Here is a 13,596-nt window from a genome sequence, read left to right as displayed (position 1 = left end):
TGCACCACCATTGAGTCACAGATACAGCTCAGCCTGCACCCCTATTGAGCCAAAAATACAGCTCATTCTGCACTACCATTGAGACACAGATACAGCTCAGCCTGCACCACCATTGAGCCACAGATACAGCTCAGCCTGCACCACCATTGGGCCACAGATACAGCTCAGCCTGCACCACCATTGAGACACAGATACAGCTCAGTCTGCACCACCATTGGGCCACAGACACAGCTCAGCCTGCACCACCATTGGGCCACAGATACAGCTCAGCCTGCACCACCATTGGGCCACAGACACAGCTCAGCCTGCACCACCATTGAGCCACAGATACAGCTCAGTCTGCACCACCATTGGACCACAGACACAGCTCAGCCTGCACCACCATTGAGCCACACAGACAGAATATTGTCGGCGCCACCATCGAGCCACAAGACCTATCCACACTTTGGTGGATCTGTATTACATGTTAATGGAAAAGTCTACATTACAACCAAGCCAGAAATGGAGGACCCAATTTGCACCACATTTGCAATACAGATTTTACATACATTATACGTTACCATTGAGCCAGAAACCAGCACAGTATATGTATTGCTGTCAGGATGAAAGTCCTGGCTTGGCAAGGAAAGCTGTGCTTCACTGTTACTTTTAATACCTGCCCTGTGATTTTAACCCTGCTCTGCCGCACCCTACACAATCTTTGAGTACACTGAAGTGTTTCCACCTTTTTGGTAGTGATCAGTTTACGGGGTGATCCGAAAGTGTACTCCACGTTTAGTCGAGTTTCACCTCATACCAGACCTTCTTACCTATACCCAAGTGTGTGAGACGGCTGACTGGCAAATCCCTGGAAGATTATTGTAGTTGTGATTTATCAGAGACCTAACATTCTACTCATGGTGTGTGCACTTATGATCTTCAGAAAGTACTATTAAAAGCATGTTCTCATCAGTCAATGTATTTCAGCTTTTTAATTAATTTATGCATTATAAAAATAAAATTGCTGTTAAGAGCTTCTTATTTCCCAGCTGGAGGAATTTCTTCTTTTTTCCCCTTTTCAGCATGCAGACTGCTTTTAATGTACATTCTTCTTACAGTGAGGAAATGTCTCGGGCGAGGGTGGGAGCATACTGCTATTTTTAGGAACCATTTACAATGTTCGAATAGAATGATGCACCAGGGAGAAGGGTTGAAGGTCCCCAACTCACTCTCTCCCCTGAACTTTCACCACCATTTCTCATTAATTACCACCAACCAAGTCATGTATCAAAATTGCTCAATGCACTCTATGACCACGTAGGCTATGCACTCCGCCAGCCCAATATCACCATCCACTAACGTGTCAATGGGTGGATGAATGACTGTGTAGACAGATGAACAGGTAACGGACTGGATACACAGATAAATAAAAGTTCAAACCTTACACATTGGCTATAATCCTTCTGAAGTATTTTAGGTGGCAGCCAACTTGTTTCCTGTGCATGTGATTGAGAACTTCAATATGTTCATAAGCCAAAGCATGGAAAACAACACAAACATATCTTTTAATATCCCAAAAACATGTTACAAAAGTGAAAAGTGTGCAACAGGGAAACATGATACTTTTATAAGCACACTAAGAGAGGCAGTGTTGTATTGTGCATACATGGGAGACTCTTGTACCCATCCACTTATGCTGATATCTCCCCATCTTGGAGCTGCAAGTTCCGAGGTTTCATAAAGTCTGCAGGGTTGGCCTTGCTTTCTCGGTCCCGGCCACTACGTTGTGGAACTACAGTGTGCTTTATAAGATTGTGGCATCCAAACCTACGTCTATCAGAGAAACCACACAATGGATTGCGATGCAGGCTGAGCCGGGTGAACACTACACACATCATACAGTTGCTAAACCTAACCACCGTAACTACAGCCCCGATAGTCATCATCATTAATCTTTATTTCGGTTAATAAAAACAATACAAGTACATATAGCAGCATAGGTTTAAAAACATAGTAAATTGTAAAAAATTTCAATTCATTAAAGGAAATTTCTGCTTCTAACTAAGAGGAAACTTAGTAGGGTCTTTTTGTCAAACCCTAAAATCTAGCAACTGTTCATGTGCCGAGATAAAAAAAATACTTAACACCATAATCCATCTACAATCAAAAAATATCCATAATCCAAATTTTACTTAAAGTGCGTTGAGGAAGTGATACCTCTTTTAGTTAGCTCGTAGCTGAATAAACAACACAGATCCTAGTGTCTGCCCTACATATTCTCAAGGCATTATGCCGGTCGTCAATCCCCTATAGTCATTTGGCACGAGCCTTCTACGAGGCATGAGCCTGCTAACCAAGGATAAACTTTGTGCAACAAGATTTTCATGCACTTTCAAAGGAAAATAGTCTTCATTTGGTGTAAGAAGAAACAGACGGATTAATCACAAGGAATTCCCAAGAAGAGATAATAATACTTGATGCTCTTCATCTGGCTAACAATTTCATTCTATTAAAGTTCACCTAACAGCTTAACAAAAATACCCTTCATAGCTATCCTTTTTAACTGTTCTGGATAATGAATTTACTTGAGGGCTTGAAAAACATCCCCCTGTTCCCATGAGAAGATCATCCTGTCTAGAAATCAGTTCTTCCTAAACTGATGGGCTCTCCACCAGAACTAATGCCTCAATCTAACCTTCGGTCAGCATAGTGGTCATTATACAAGGCAGAATATCAAGTGCAGATCCTCTTACCCATGACATTTTTATGAGCCTTCCATAATATGTTCTCTGTGAATCCACAAACGTATTTCATTCTGAAGGTTATCCTAGATTAACACACACTTAATTTCGCCATCTTAATGTTTTGGAAATCATTCCTCATTAGAATAAATGTCTTGTTCCAACTTATGATTCAATAGAGACATTGGGTACTACCATGCCTAAACATGTCCCATTAGAATATCCAAGCCACTCTTCATTAATTCTAGATCCATCCACACAGGTTTAATACCCAGACGTATAAACCATGACGTGTATTTGGATGCTGTCAGAAAGCCAACAGACCCACTCTAGGTAGGTCTAAAGTTCATTCTGCAAAAGACAAGGTAGCTTCAGATTCACTGATGAAAAACATTCCTCTCTGGGATCGGTGAGTGGGGTACTTCTAGCACAGAAGAGAACTCTATCATCTACTATTGTCTTGAGTCGTACTCAAGAACATAAGCAGTAAAATCAGGGATGCACAGAAGTTCAAACCACCTCTGAAGAAGCGCACAGCAGACCCATTGGCCCTCAAGAACTAACGCCCCATCTTGCTCCACCCCTTCCCAGCCGAGTTACTGAAGAATGCCGTCAACCTCCAACTCACTGACTGACTGACTGAATATTAAAAAGCACACTATTGCCGAGCCATCTTGGCGCTGAGGTGTGTGAAACTAGGTAAACACTCACAGACTACCTGGAATTGAACCACCTGCTCGGCCCCTCACAATCCGGTCTCTGCCCAAACTACAGCACAGAAACCATCTTTACAGCCGTCATGGACGATGTAAGAGCCACCCATGGCCGTGGCGAGTCAGGAGCCCTGATCCTCCAAGACCTGTCAGAGGTCTTCAACACAGTCTCCCACCACCTCCTCATCCAAAGATTTCACCCCATCAGCCTCTACGGCAATGCCCTCAAGCTGCTATTCTCTTTTCTCACTGGATGCACTCAGAGAATCAGCCTCCCGCCATCCACCTCTGACCCCAAGTGCATCATCTGCGGCATGCCCCAGGACTTCTCAAGCAGCCCCACTCCGTTCAACGTATAAATGACTCCGCTGGCACCCATCACTCGCAGCCACGGTCACATCATCATCTCCTCCGACACCCAGCTCATACTCTTCCTCACTGAAGACACAGACACCACCAGAGCGAACTTCTCGAACGCCATGACCGATGTCGCAGACTGGATGAGAGCCAACTGCCTTAAACTCAACACCCAAAAAACCCAAAGTTCTCCTATTGGGAAAAGCCCCCTCACCGTGAGATGACTTCTGGTGGCCCTCGGCTCTCAGTCCAGCACCGATTCGGAATAATCCTCAACAGCTAAATCTCCATGAGAAGTCAGATCAACTTGGTTGCCTCCACCTGCTTTAACACCCTAAGAATGCTCCGTAAAGTCTTCAGATGGATCCTAACCAACACCAAAAGAACAGTCACTCAAGCCCTCATCACCAGTCGACTTGACTACGAGAACGCCCTCTACGCCTGAACCACCACCCTCCTCCTCAAGCGCCTCCAAACAATCCAGAAAGCAGCAGCAAGAATATTCTTGGACCTGCCCAGACGAGCCCACAACCCCCCCCCCTCCCCCCCCCCCCCACCTATGTAGCCAGCACTGGCTCCCTGTCAAGAAAATATGCCACTTCAAGCTGCTCATGAACACCCACAAAGACCTCCATAAAACGTAACCAGAATACCTGAACAACCGTCTGATCTTCCACCAGACACCTGCATTCTCCCGCCCTGGCCATCAGCACTGAACCCTGCATCCATCGTACCCAAGCTGGAGGACACTCCTACCTCGCAGCCAAAGCCTGGAACGACCTCCCCATCCACCTCCGAACATCTATCTCCCTCGCGGACTTCAAGCGTATACTCAAAACCTGGCTGTTCGATTAACACCACCTCAAACAATTGCCTGGATATCCCTTGGGGTGATTAGAGTGCCCTACAAGTTCCAAATGATTTCATGTTTCTCTCAATTGCCTTAGCTCACCCACATTCTTGTACAATGATTATGAATCTTATTGAAGATATCGGGATGCAGAAATAATGTTTACCTAATTCTAGTGCAAGTTCTGCCTCCTGGGTATTCCCAATATATTCACGAATAAGACTTCTACATTCACAGTAAAGGTAACATACTGGATAGACTAACTGCAATCCAGATTCATTTCTTTGTTTGATCCATTGTAAATGTGCTGCAACTGCACTGCAACCAAGGAAACCTGGGGCAGTGTTCTACCTTAAAGTATCAGTGTTAACTTTCTCTATAATAAGTTTGCTGTCTATCAGGCCCCACTGCAATAATTTTTCTTTCAAACTGAGAGATGAAAAGCACTTTCAAACTCTTTGTTTTTGTGCAAACTTTATGTTTAATTCGAATAGATAACTGTTTAAATATTTTTGAAAAAATATGGTTCTCTTTAGAACCTCAGAGGTATTTAATACTTAGGAATTGTATGAAGCCACAACGAGGCAGACCAAGGATTAAAAATAAGTAACATTTCCAAACTGATCGTCTTCTGGGCTGGGGTCAGGGGTATTGATTCCAGGTGGGTAAACAGCAGGCTATTATAATAAGACAGTAAGCCTCGTAGGGATGCTATGACCTTATGGTGGATGCCACGTATCCTCCCTTGGATGGAAAGTAAACCTGGGATTGATAGTAGTAAATAAGGAGAGGAGGTCAGTGAGCCGGAGCGGTCAGCATTAAGCTATGGGTGATCATTAGTTAGTATGGGCAGGCGGCAGTAAACTTTGGGGTATGACAGTAAGGTTGGGACAAACAGCAACATTCTCAACAGTACTGGTATAAGGCTAGTGTGCTAACAGTAGGATGAAGAGTTTCGTTTCCCTAGGAGTGAATGAAAAGCAATCTGACCAATGCCCATACAAGTTTGAGAAGAGAACAGTCTGAAGAGTGCTGAAGAGTGACAGCCATTGTAAAATTCTGCTCTTCCTACCTTACAAAGGCGCAGGTAACAAGGCCGGAAGTTGTGGGACCATTCGGAGACACAGTGAGCTTCATCGATACAGGCGAAAGCCACAGGCGGGAGTTGATCAGCTGGTGGGAGGCAACTCGACCCCGAGAACCCTCCGCCAACCAGAGCCTCTGGGGAGAGCAGGAGCACATGCACAGCCCCTTGTTTCACCTGCGTACACAAGATGTGGAGGGACAGATGAACACCTGGAACTCGTGTACTAACCCCAATACAAGCCCACCTTTGCTTCACCTGCAGATAGACGGACAGTAACCAAGCATAGAACTTTAGTTAGTCCAGTTCCAGAGAAAGGAAATGTAGTCAGGGAAGGCATTGAGAAAAAGGGAATAAGGAAAAAGAGCTAGATATATATAGATGCTGAGGAAGCGGAAATGGGACGGAAGGGCAGCACGTGAAGGTGGCCATTGTTGAGGGTGAGGGATGCAGGGAACAGGGCCAAAACACGAGGCAGGGGCAACAGAAGTAACCCTTGAGCACAAAGTAGGGGGCATGAAGCAGGAATGAGGCACACGGGGCGTGTCTCAAGGGCCAGAGCAGGGGGAGTTGGAGAAATGAAGGGAGGGAGCTAGGTACAGTGGTGGCAAGAGACAGGTATATGAAGTGAGGGATTTGCTGGCAGAACTGGGGCATAGTAGGCGTGTCTAGGGTATCTGCGTGAAGTGATGGGGACACATGAGTGGAGAGAGTGAAACAGAATGACGTAGAGTGCAGACAAACTGAACAAGGCAAAGAGGCAGATATAGTGGGACACAGGAGTAGAGGGCGTGGGACACAACCAAAGAGGAAAAATGAAACAGACATGGAGAGAAAATACAATGGTCCAATGCACAACTTATTTATGTTGTTCAGAAAAAAATGCTTAGCATCACCCTGTTGTTAATTAGTCTTAAAATCAATGATTGGCAATTGCCGATTGGTGCTCTCCCTTTCCGAGCACCACATTAGAAAGCTGCTGTTTTCTGTAATTGATTTATGATGTGAATAGTCCTAATGATAAAAGAAAATGTGCAAAAGAATCACATTCAACTCTCTAATGGGTACAATTAAAAAATATTGTCGTTACACTGACTTACATGAAAAGTGCTGAAGGGGCAATGTTTGAGGTTACCTACAGAAACATAGGTCAGTGAGTGGAATCTCTCCACCACGCTCTCTTAAAAGAACATGTTAAGCATTCTCAATGACCAATCTATGTTTCATGTGTTACAAAAATGATCACAGTCAGGGATTCAGCAGGGCAAGATACATTTAATGAACTTTCATGACATCACTATCAGCGCACTCAAATCATGTGAAATGCACACTTTTAGATAAAATACTGACAAAATGGACAATGTTCCTTTATTTCCAAATGTTGACAGTGTTGCTATAAGCAATAGATTTAAGAGCACTTTACAAGTAGCAAGTGAAATACAACTAATTAAGTGATTTCTTAGATGGTTGGCTTGCCTCTCATTCCTACCCCGAAGGTGGCCCTGATGAGGTGAGAGCGCACGACCCAGGGGGCATCTAGTCAATCACACAGAGCCTCTCACACCAGCTCGCCGATTTGAAGGGGCCCACACACCGCCAGGTTAGAAGTTGGGATGCTGAATCACGAGTGGCCTAGAACCCGTCCTGCCTGACCTCCTTGCCTGGCCTTAAGATGGCTGCCTGAGCCCTCACATCTTGGCAGGCAGCCCACTATCTCCTACAGGACATTACCTATGTTTGTAAGGAGTTCTTCACCCCTATGCTGACCCCTCGCCTGGGAGGCACCCAGCACTTCCTTGCCTTTATTCACTCATGCATAGAGTGTGAATTGGGCTGGTTCCACCCTCTGCATTTGGGGGCCATCTTGATGTGGGCAAACTGACATTATCCCACAGATCTGGTTCAGGAACTCTCCTCTTAACATCACCCATGTGCCACTGATAAAACATTACCATCGGACAATAGATCAAATGGAGCAACCGCGCGGGCAGCTGCATCGTTTCTTCCTATCTATTTAAAGGACACATTGTGTGCCCTGGCGGCCTTTCCCTCATTTACAGCTGCGCAGCAAGTAGTGCCAGCTGCACAGTTTAGGCCTTTTACAGCTGCGCAGCAAGCAGTGCAAGCTGCACCGTTTAGGCCATTAACAGCTGTGCATCAAGTAGTGCCAGCTGCACCGTTTAGGCCACTCTATCTGTGGGGAAAGTTCTGATTGAGTTAGGAGTGAGATGCACTCCTTCGCCCCATTCCCTCACAGCTGCGCAGCACTTCGTGCCAGCTGCAACGCTTAGGTTTGCATAAGTGCGCATCCTTTGGCTTTCGCTGCATTGGCAGCAGCCCTGACATTCTAGTTACAGGGCTTCTGAGCCCCCCTCTGAGATTGCCAGTTGGCCAGGGAGGCTGGGAGGTTTGCTGGGCGCCTGACCCTATTACGGTTATGTGGTGCTAGAAAATGTTTTTCATGTAGTATGATTTACGCACCCTGCTCTGAGTACCTCTAAAGGTGGTGTTATGATGATGAGGTTGTCTTGCATATTTTGGTTATGCTAGTGAGATTGTGTTCCATCTTGTGCTCTATGCCCCCAATGTTTAGTGATTCTCAGGAGATTAGGGTCCAATATTAGTCTGTTGAGATTATGGGCGTACAATGCGGTTGGTGCCGAATGTGGTTTTTGCTACAGGCTGATGCTAAGTACAGTGATCACCAGTGGATACTGGGTGTTCGTTTATGATCTGTTTTACTTTTACTAAATTTGCTTTGTGATGGTTCTGACAGTAGTCCAGTTGGCCCTGTCATATGTAAAAAATTCCCTTGTAAATATCATCTAGAGCCAGTTTGCATCATGGATACCTAGATGTAGGACCCAATAAATACCTAGATGAAGGGCCCAGCGGAATCACTGAGAATCCAAAGCCCCCCATCTTCTTCTGCTAACAATCTATTCCTAATCACCTCACCTCCCGGATGGCACACGAGTTCAGATATCCTCACCCGACGTCTGGAATGTGTGCCCCCTTTATGTCCTTTTACTTCTCCTCACCACCGCTTTCCTAGTAACACCCTTCTCTTATGCCCCCCACCCTCCTCCTCCTCATTGTCCCAACATGGCCACCACTCGAGTTAAGGCTGGAATTAACTGCTACAAAATCATTTATCCTCCCAACCAGACTAGAGTTTCAGTGAAACGATTGAAGCATAACACTATTGAACGTTTCTCTGATTCCCTTTTTGTCGATCAATTTTACTTTAGTCGTTTTAGGAGGCTCAATCACTATTTCATTTTCTTCACTCACGACACCCCCTCTTGCTCCACCAGCTTTTATAATTCTCTTAACGTCACCTCCTCCTTTTCTATCCCTCATTGGAAGCAACTAAATATTTCCCCTCCTCGTGTTTCAACGGCTCCCTCACTATCTATCAATCAAAGAATTTGTAGAGCGCGCTGCTCACCCGCTAGGGTCTTAAGGCGCTGGGAGGGGGGTGCTGCTACTGCTCGAAGAGCCAGGTCTTGAGTTGCTTCCTGAAGGAGAGATGGTCCAGGGTCAGCCGCAGATGGGTGGGGAGGGAGTTCCATGTCTTGGCCGCTAGGTAGGAGAAGGATCTTCCCCCGGTGGTGGTTCTGCGAATCTGTGGGACAGTGGCGAGGGCGAAGCTGGCGGATCGGAGTTGGCGGGTGGGTGTGTAGATCATGAGTCGGTTGTTGAGGTATTTTGTGCCCATGTCGTGTAGGGCTTTGTGTGCGTGGGTGAGGAGCCTGAACGTGATCCTCTTGCTGACGGGGAGCCAGTGCAGGTCTCTTAGATGGGCGGAGATGTGGCTGTGGCGGGGGACGTCCAGGATGAGTCGTGCAGAGGCGTTCTGTATGCGCTGGAGTCTTTTCTATAATTTGGCTGTGGTTCCTGCGTAGAGGGCGTTCCCGTAGTCCAGTCGGCTGGTGACGAGGGCCTGGGTGACCGTTTTTCTGGTTTTGGTGGGGATCCACCGGAATATTTTTCGGAGCATGCACAGGGTGTTGAAGCAGGAAGATGAGACGGCGTTGACTTGCTTGGTCATCGTGAGGGAGGAGTCCAGGATGAAGCCCAGGTTGCGTGCGTGGTCCGTGGGCTTGGAGGCGGTGCCCAGAGCAGGGGGCCACCAGAGTCGTCCCAGGCGGAGGGGGATGGTCCGAAGAGGAGGACTTCCGTCTTGTCCGAGATCAGCTTCAGACGGCTGAGCTTCATCCATTCCGCAATGTCTTTCATTCCTTCCTGGAGGCTGGCTCTGGCGTTGGCGGGGTCGTTGGTGAGGGAGAGAATCAGCTGGGTGTCGTCAACGTAGGAGATGATGTTGAGGTTGTGTTGGCGTGCGATGGCTGCGAGGGGGCTCATGTAGACGTTGTAGAGGGTGGGGCTGAGCGAGGAGCCTTGAGGAACGCCGCAGATGATGGCTGCTAGGTGGAAGGGAGGAAGGCGGACTCGCTGGGATCTGTCGGCGAGGAAGGAGGTGATCCATTCCAGGGCTTTTCCCTGGATGCCGGTGTGGTGGAGGCGTGTAGTTAGGGTGCGGTGGCAGACAGTGTCGAAGGCGGCTGAGAGGTCGAGGAGCATGAGGGCAGCAGTTTCCCCGTTGTCGAGCATGGACCTTATGTCGTCTGTAGCTGCGATGAGGGCTGTCTCAGTGCTGTGGTTTGCTCGGAAACCTGACTGTGATGGGTCGAGGGAGTCGTTTGTCTCAAGGAAGGCGTTTAGTTGTTTGTTGACGATCTTCTCGATGACTTTCGCGGGGAACGGGAGGAGCAAGATGGGGCGGAAGTCCTTGAGGTCAGTGGTGGGCTTCTTCAGGAGGGCGCTGCTCTCCACATGTTTCCAGCTTTCTGGGAAGGTGGCGGATGCGAAGGAGGAGTTAATGATGTTCCGGAGTTGGGGTGCGATGATGGAGTCGGCTATGTTGTAGATGTGGTGTGGACAGGGGTCGGCTGGGGAGCCAGAGTGGATGGTGTTCATCACGTGGGTGGTGTCTTCAGTGCTGACGGGGGTCCAGGTGCAGAGGGTGGTGGTAGGGGGTGTTGGTTCGGTGGATGGGAGCGTGGTGTGGGCGCCAAAGCTGTTGTGTATGTCGGCGATCTTGAGGTGGAAGAATGAGGCGAGTGAGTCGCAGAGGTCTTGAGAGGGCGTGATGTCGTTGTTGCTGGCTCTTGGGTTGGAGAGTTCTTTAACGATGTTGAAGAGTTCCTTGCTGTTGCGGGTTTTGTTATCCTGCCGTTCCTTGAATGCCGTCTTTTTGGTGGTGCTTATCAGCTGGTGGTGTTTGCGGATGGCGTTCTTGAGGGCTGTTATGTTTTCTGCTGATTGGTTGTTGCGCCAGGCTTTCTCGAGGGTACGGCAGGCTTTCGTGGAGATTTTGAGGTCGTTGGTGAACCACGAGGCTTTGGTGCTGCCTGGTCTGCTGGGGGCATTCTTCATTGGTGCAAGGGCATCGGCACAGTTAGTGAGCCACTGTGTGAGGTTGTGGGCTGCTTCGTTGGAGGCCGTTGTGATGCTGGGGGGGTCTGGCTCAGGGAGGTGGTGAGCTGGTCGGTGGGGATCTTGCTCCAGCATCTTCGGGGGCCTGATGCGGGTGGTGGTTGGTTATGGTTTTCCTGAAGCTGAAGTGGACACAGTTGTGGTCTGTCCAGTGTAGTCTGGTTGTGTGGCTGAAGGAGATGTGGTTGCTGGAGGAGAAGACTGGGGTAAGTGTGTGGCCGGCGTAGTGGGTGGGGGTGTTCACCAGTTGCTTGAGTCCGAGGTTGGCGAGGTTGTCCAGTAGGGTGGTGGTGTTGTTGTCATTGTTGTTTTGCAGGTGGAAGTTGAGGTCCCCTAGGAGGATGTAGTCTGAGGAGGTGAGGGCAAGCGGGCTGATTAAGTCTGCGATGGCTTCGCTGAATTGTGTGCGTGGTCCCGGGGGTCTGTAGATGAGGGTGCCTCTGAGGGTGGTCTTGTGGTCGGTGTGTATCTGGAAGTGAAGGTGCTCGGCGGCGGTGAGGGTGTCGTCGGAGTTGGTCGTGATGCGGATGGTGTGTTTGTGGACGATGGCGATGCCTCCTCCGGTTTGGTTGGTGCGATCCCTCAGAGTGATCTTGTAGCCCTCAGGAATGGCTATGGCGATGTCGGGGGCTGAGGAGGCGTTCATCCAGGTTTCTGTGAGGAAGGCGACGTCCGGTGCTGTTCTGTCGATGAGGTTACAGAGTTTGACGGCGTGTTTGCTGACGGAGCGGGTGTTGAGGAGGATGCACTTGAGGTGGTTGTTGTTGATGCTTGGTCCGGCGGGTGGGGGGGAGGTGCGGAGGCAGGTGAATTTGCAGGCTTGGCAGGTGAAGGGTCCTTGGGTGCGTTTCAGGGTTGCTCGGTGGCAGGCGCGGGCCCGGTCGGTTTTGAGTGCGTGGAGGGTGGTGGCATCATAGATCAGTCTGGTGGCCTGTCCTCGACGGGGGCCAGGGGTTCTGGCGCTGGGTGCGGTCCAGGCGCGGACGCGCTTGCCTTTGGAGCGCCCGCTGCGCGCAGCCGCTGCGCAGCCTCCATAAGAAGGAGAGATGGAGGGAGGAACAGCTGGGAGGCGGGAGCGGGGCGGCCAATGGGAAGCGGGGGGCGGGGCCACGGGAAGCAGGTGATACAGAAGGCAAGAGGGGGCTGTGGGGGAGAGGGCACAGTGGAGAAGGCAAAAAAAACACACTGAGGGGGTCACAAAAATGAATTAGAAGTGCAGGCAGGCAGAGAAGGGGCACACATGGGCACACAAGGAGCGAAAAACGAAGGGAAAAGGAATGAATCATAAACGAAATAACAGTGCAGGCAGAGAAGGGGCACACAGGGGCACACAAGAAGCGAAAAACGAAGGGAAAAGGAAGGAGTCACAAACGAAATAACAGTGCAGGCAGGCAGAGAAGGGGCACACAAGGGCACACAAGAAGCGAAAACGAAGGGAAAAAATTAATTAAAAATGAGTCACAAACGAGATAGCAGTGAGCAACCAAGGGCACACAGGGAGCAACGAGGCAGTCAGGAGAAGCAGCGGCGCACAGGGTGACTGTGCGGTGGCAGATGGAGCGACCTGCCTGAACACAGGGCATCACTCTATAACAACAGTACTGTCATGATCCAAGGCAAAGACACCTGCCTCTCTCTCTCTTTGACAACCTCTTCCCCTCCCTACTCCCCACCTCTGCGACTGGGTCATCCCCTGACTCTTCATCTAGCTCCACCCATTCCTCCCTTTCTCCTCCCCTGACCCCTCCTACACTCCAATAGGCTGCACCCCGAGAAGCACAGGTCGGCCATCTTCCCTCCCTCTCCCATTCCTCCCCCCTCACAGTATGCCCCCCCCATTCATCATTTCAGCCTTACCTCTAGCTAATACTCTCCTCGTCCAATCTGCACCATCCCGGTACTCCAATCTCATCTCCTCTCACCTATTCTTTGCTGCCACCCCCCTTTTTAGTCCACCTCTCCTCCAACCTTCTCCCAGAGTTACCTTTCCTTACGCTCCCCTTACTCCTCCCTCTCCCCCTACTCTCTAGACCCTCCTCCCCTCGCTTTTTACCCCGATTTCCCCACAAACCCATTGCATCTCTCTCCTTACCCCCACTCCTCCAGCATTGCTCTGCTACCCTCTCTCCCCCCTTGGTAACCCCTTCCATTTCCCTCCCTCTGACCCAGCAGAACTATTTCCTTTCTTCAACTTCCCTTTCTCCCAACTCCCCTCACTCTGCCAGATGCCCGTTCCCTCACAGCCAACTCTCCTAGCTGACAGGACCGCTCCAACCACCTCCCCTCTTTTCCGCCCTAACCTCCTACATCCCTATGATTCCACACAGTCCTCCCCTCTCCTTCTACCCCAACGCCTTGATCCGCACTCAT

The 13,596-nt window shown here is 49.3% G+C and overlaps 1 protein-coding gene across 1 annotated transcript in view; it reads right to left on the bottom strand.

The window, feature by feature from the left end:
- RECQL4 (RecQ like helicase 4) overlaps positions 1-13,596 on the bottom strand; it is a 249,361-nt gene that overhangs the window by 91,704 nt on the left and 144,061 nt on the right. Inside the window, exon 15 of the mRNA XM_086966354.1 lies at positions 5,713-5,901. Within this exon, the coding sequence (XP_086822480.1) occupies positions 5,713-5,901 (189 nt within the window). The remainder of the gene's footprint in view (positions 1-5,712; positions 5,902-13,596) is intronic.

The sequence above is a fragment of the Lissotriton vulgaris genome, chromosome 4_1 (assembly GCF_964263255.1).
Source record: "Lissotriton vulgaris chromosome 4_1, aLisVul1.2, whole genome shotgun sequence".
NCBI classification, from domain to species: Eukaryota; Metazoa; Chordata; class Amphibia; order Caudata; family Salamandridae; genus Lissotriton; species Lissotriton vulgaris.
The sequence above is the reverse complement of the archived record's forward strand: the minus strand, read 5'-3'. Positions and strand labels throughout refer to the sequence as shown.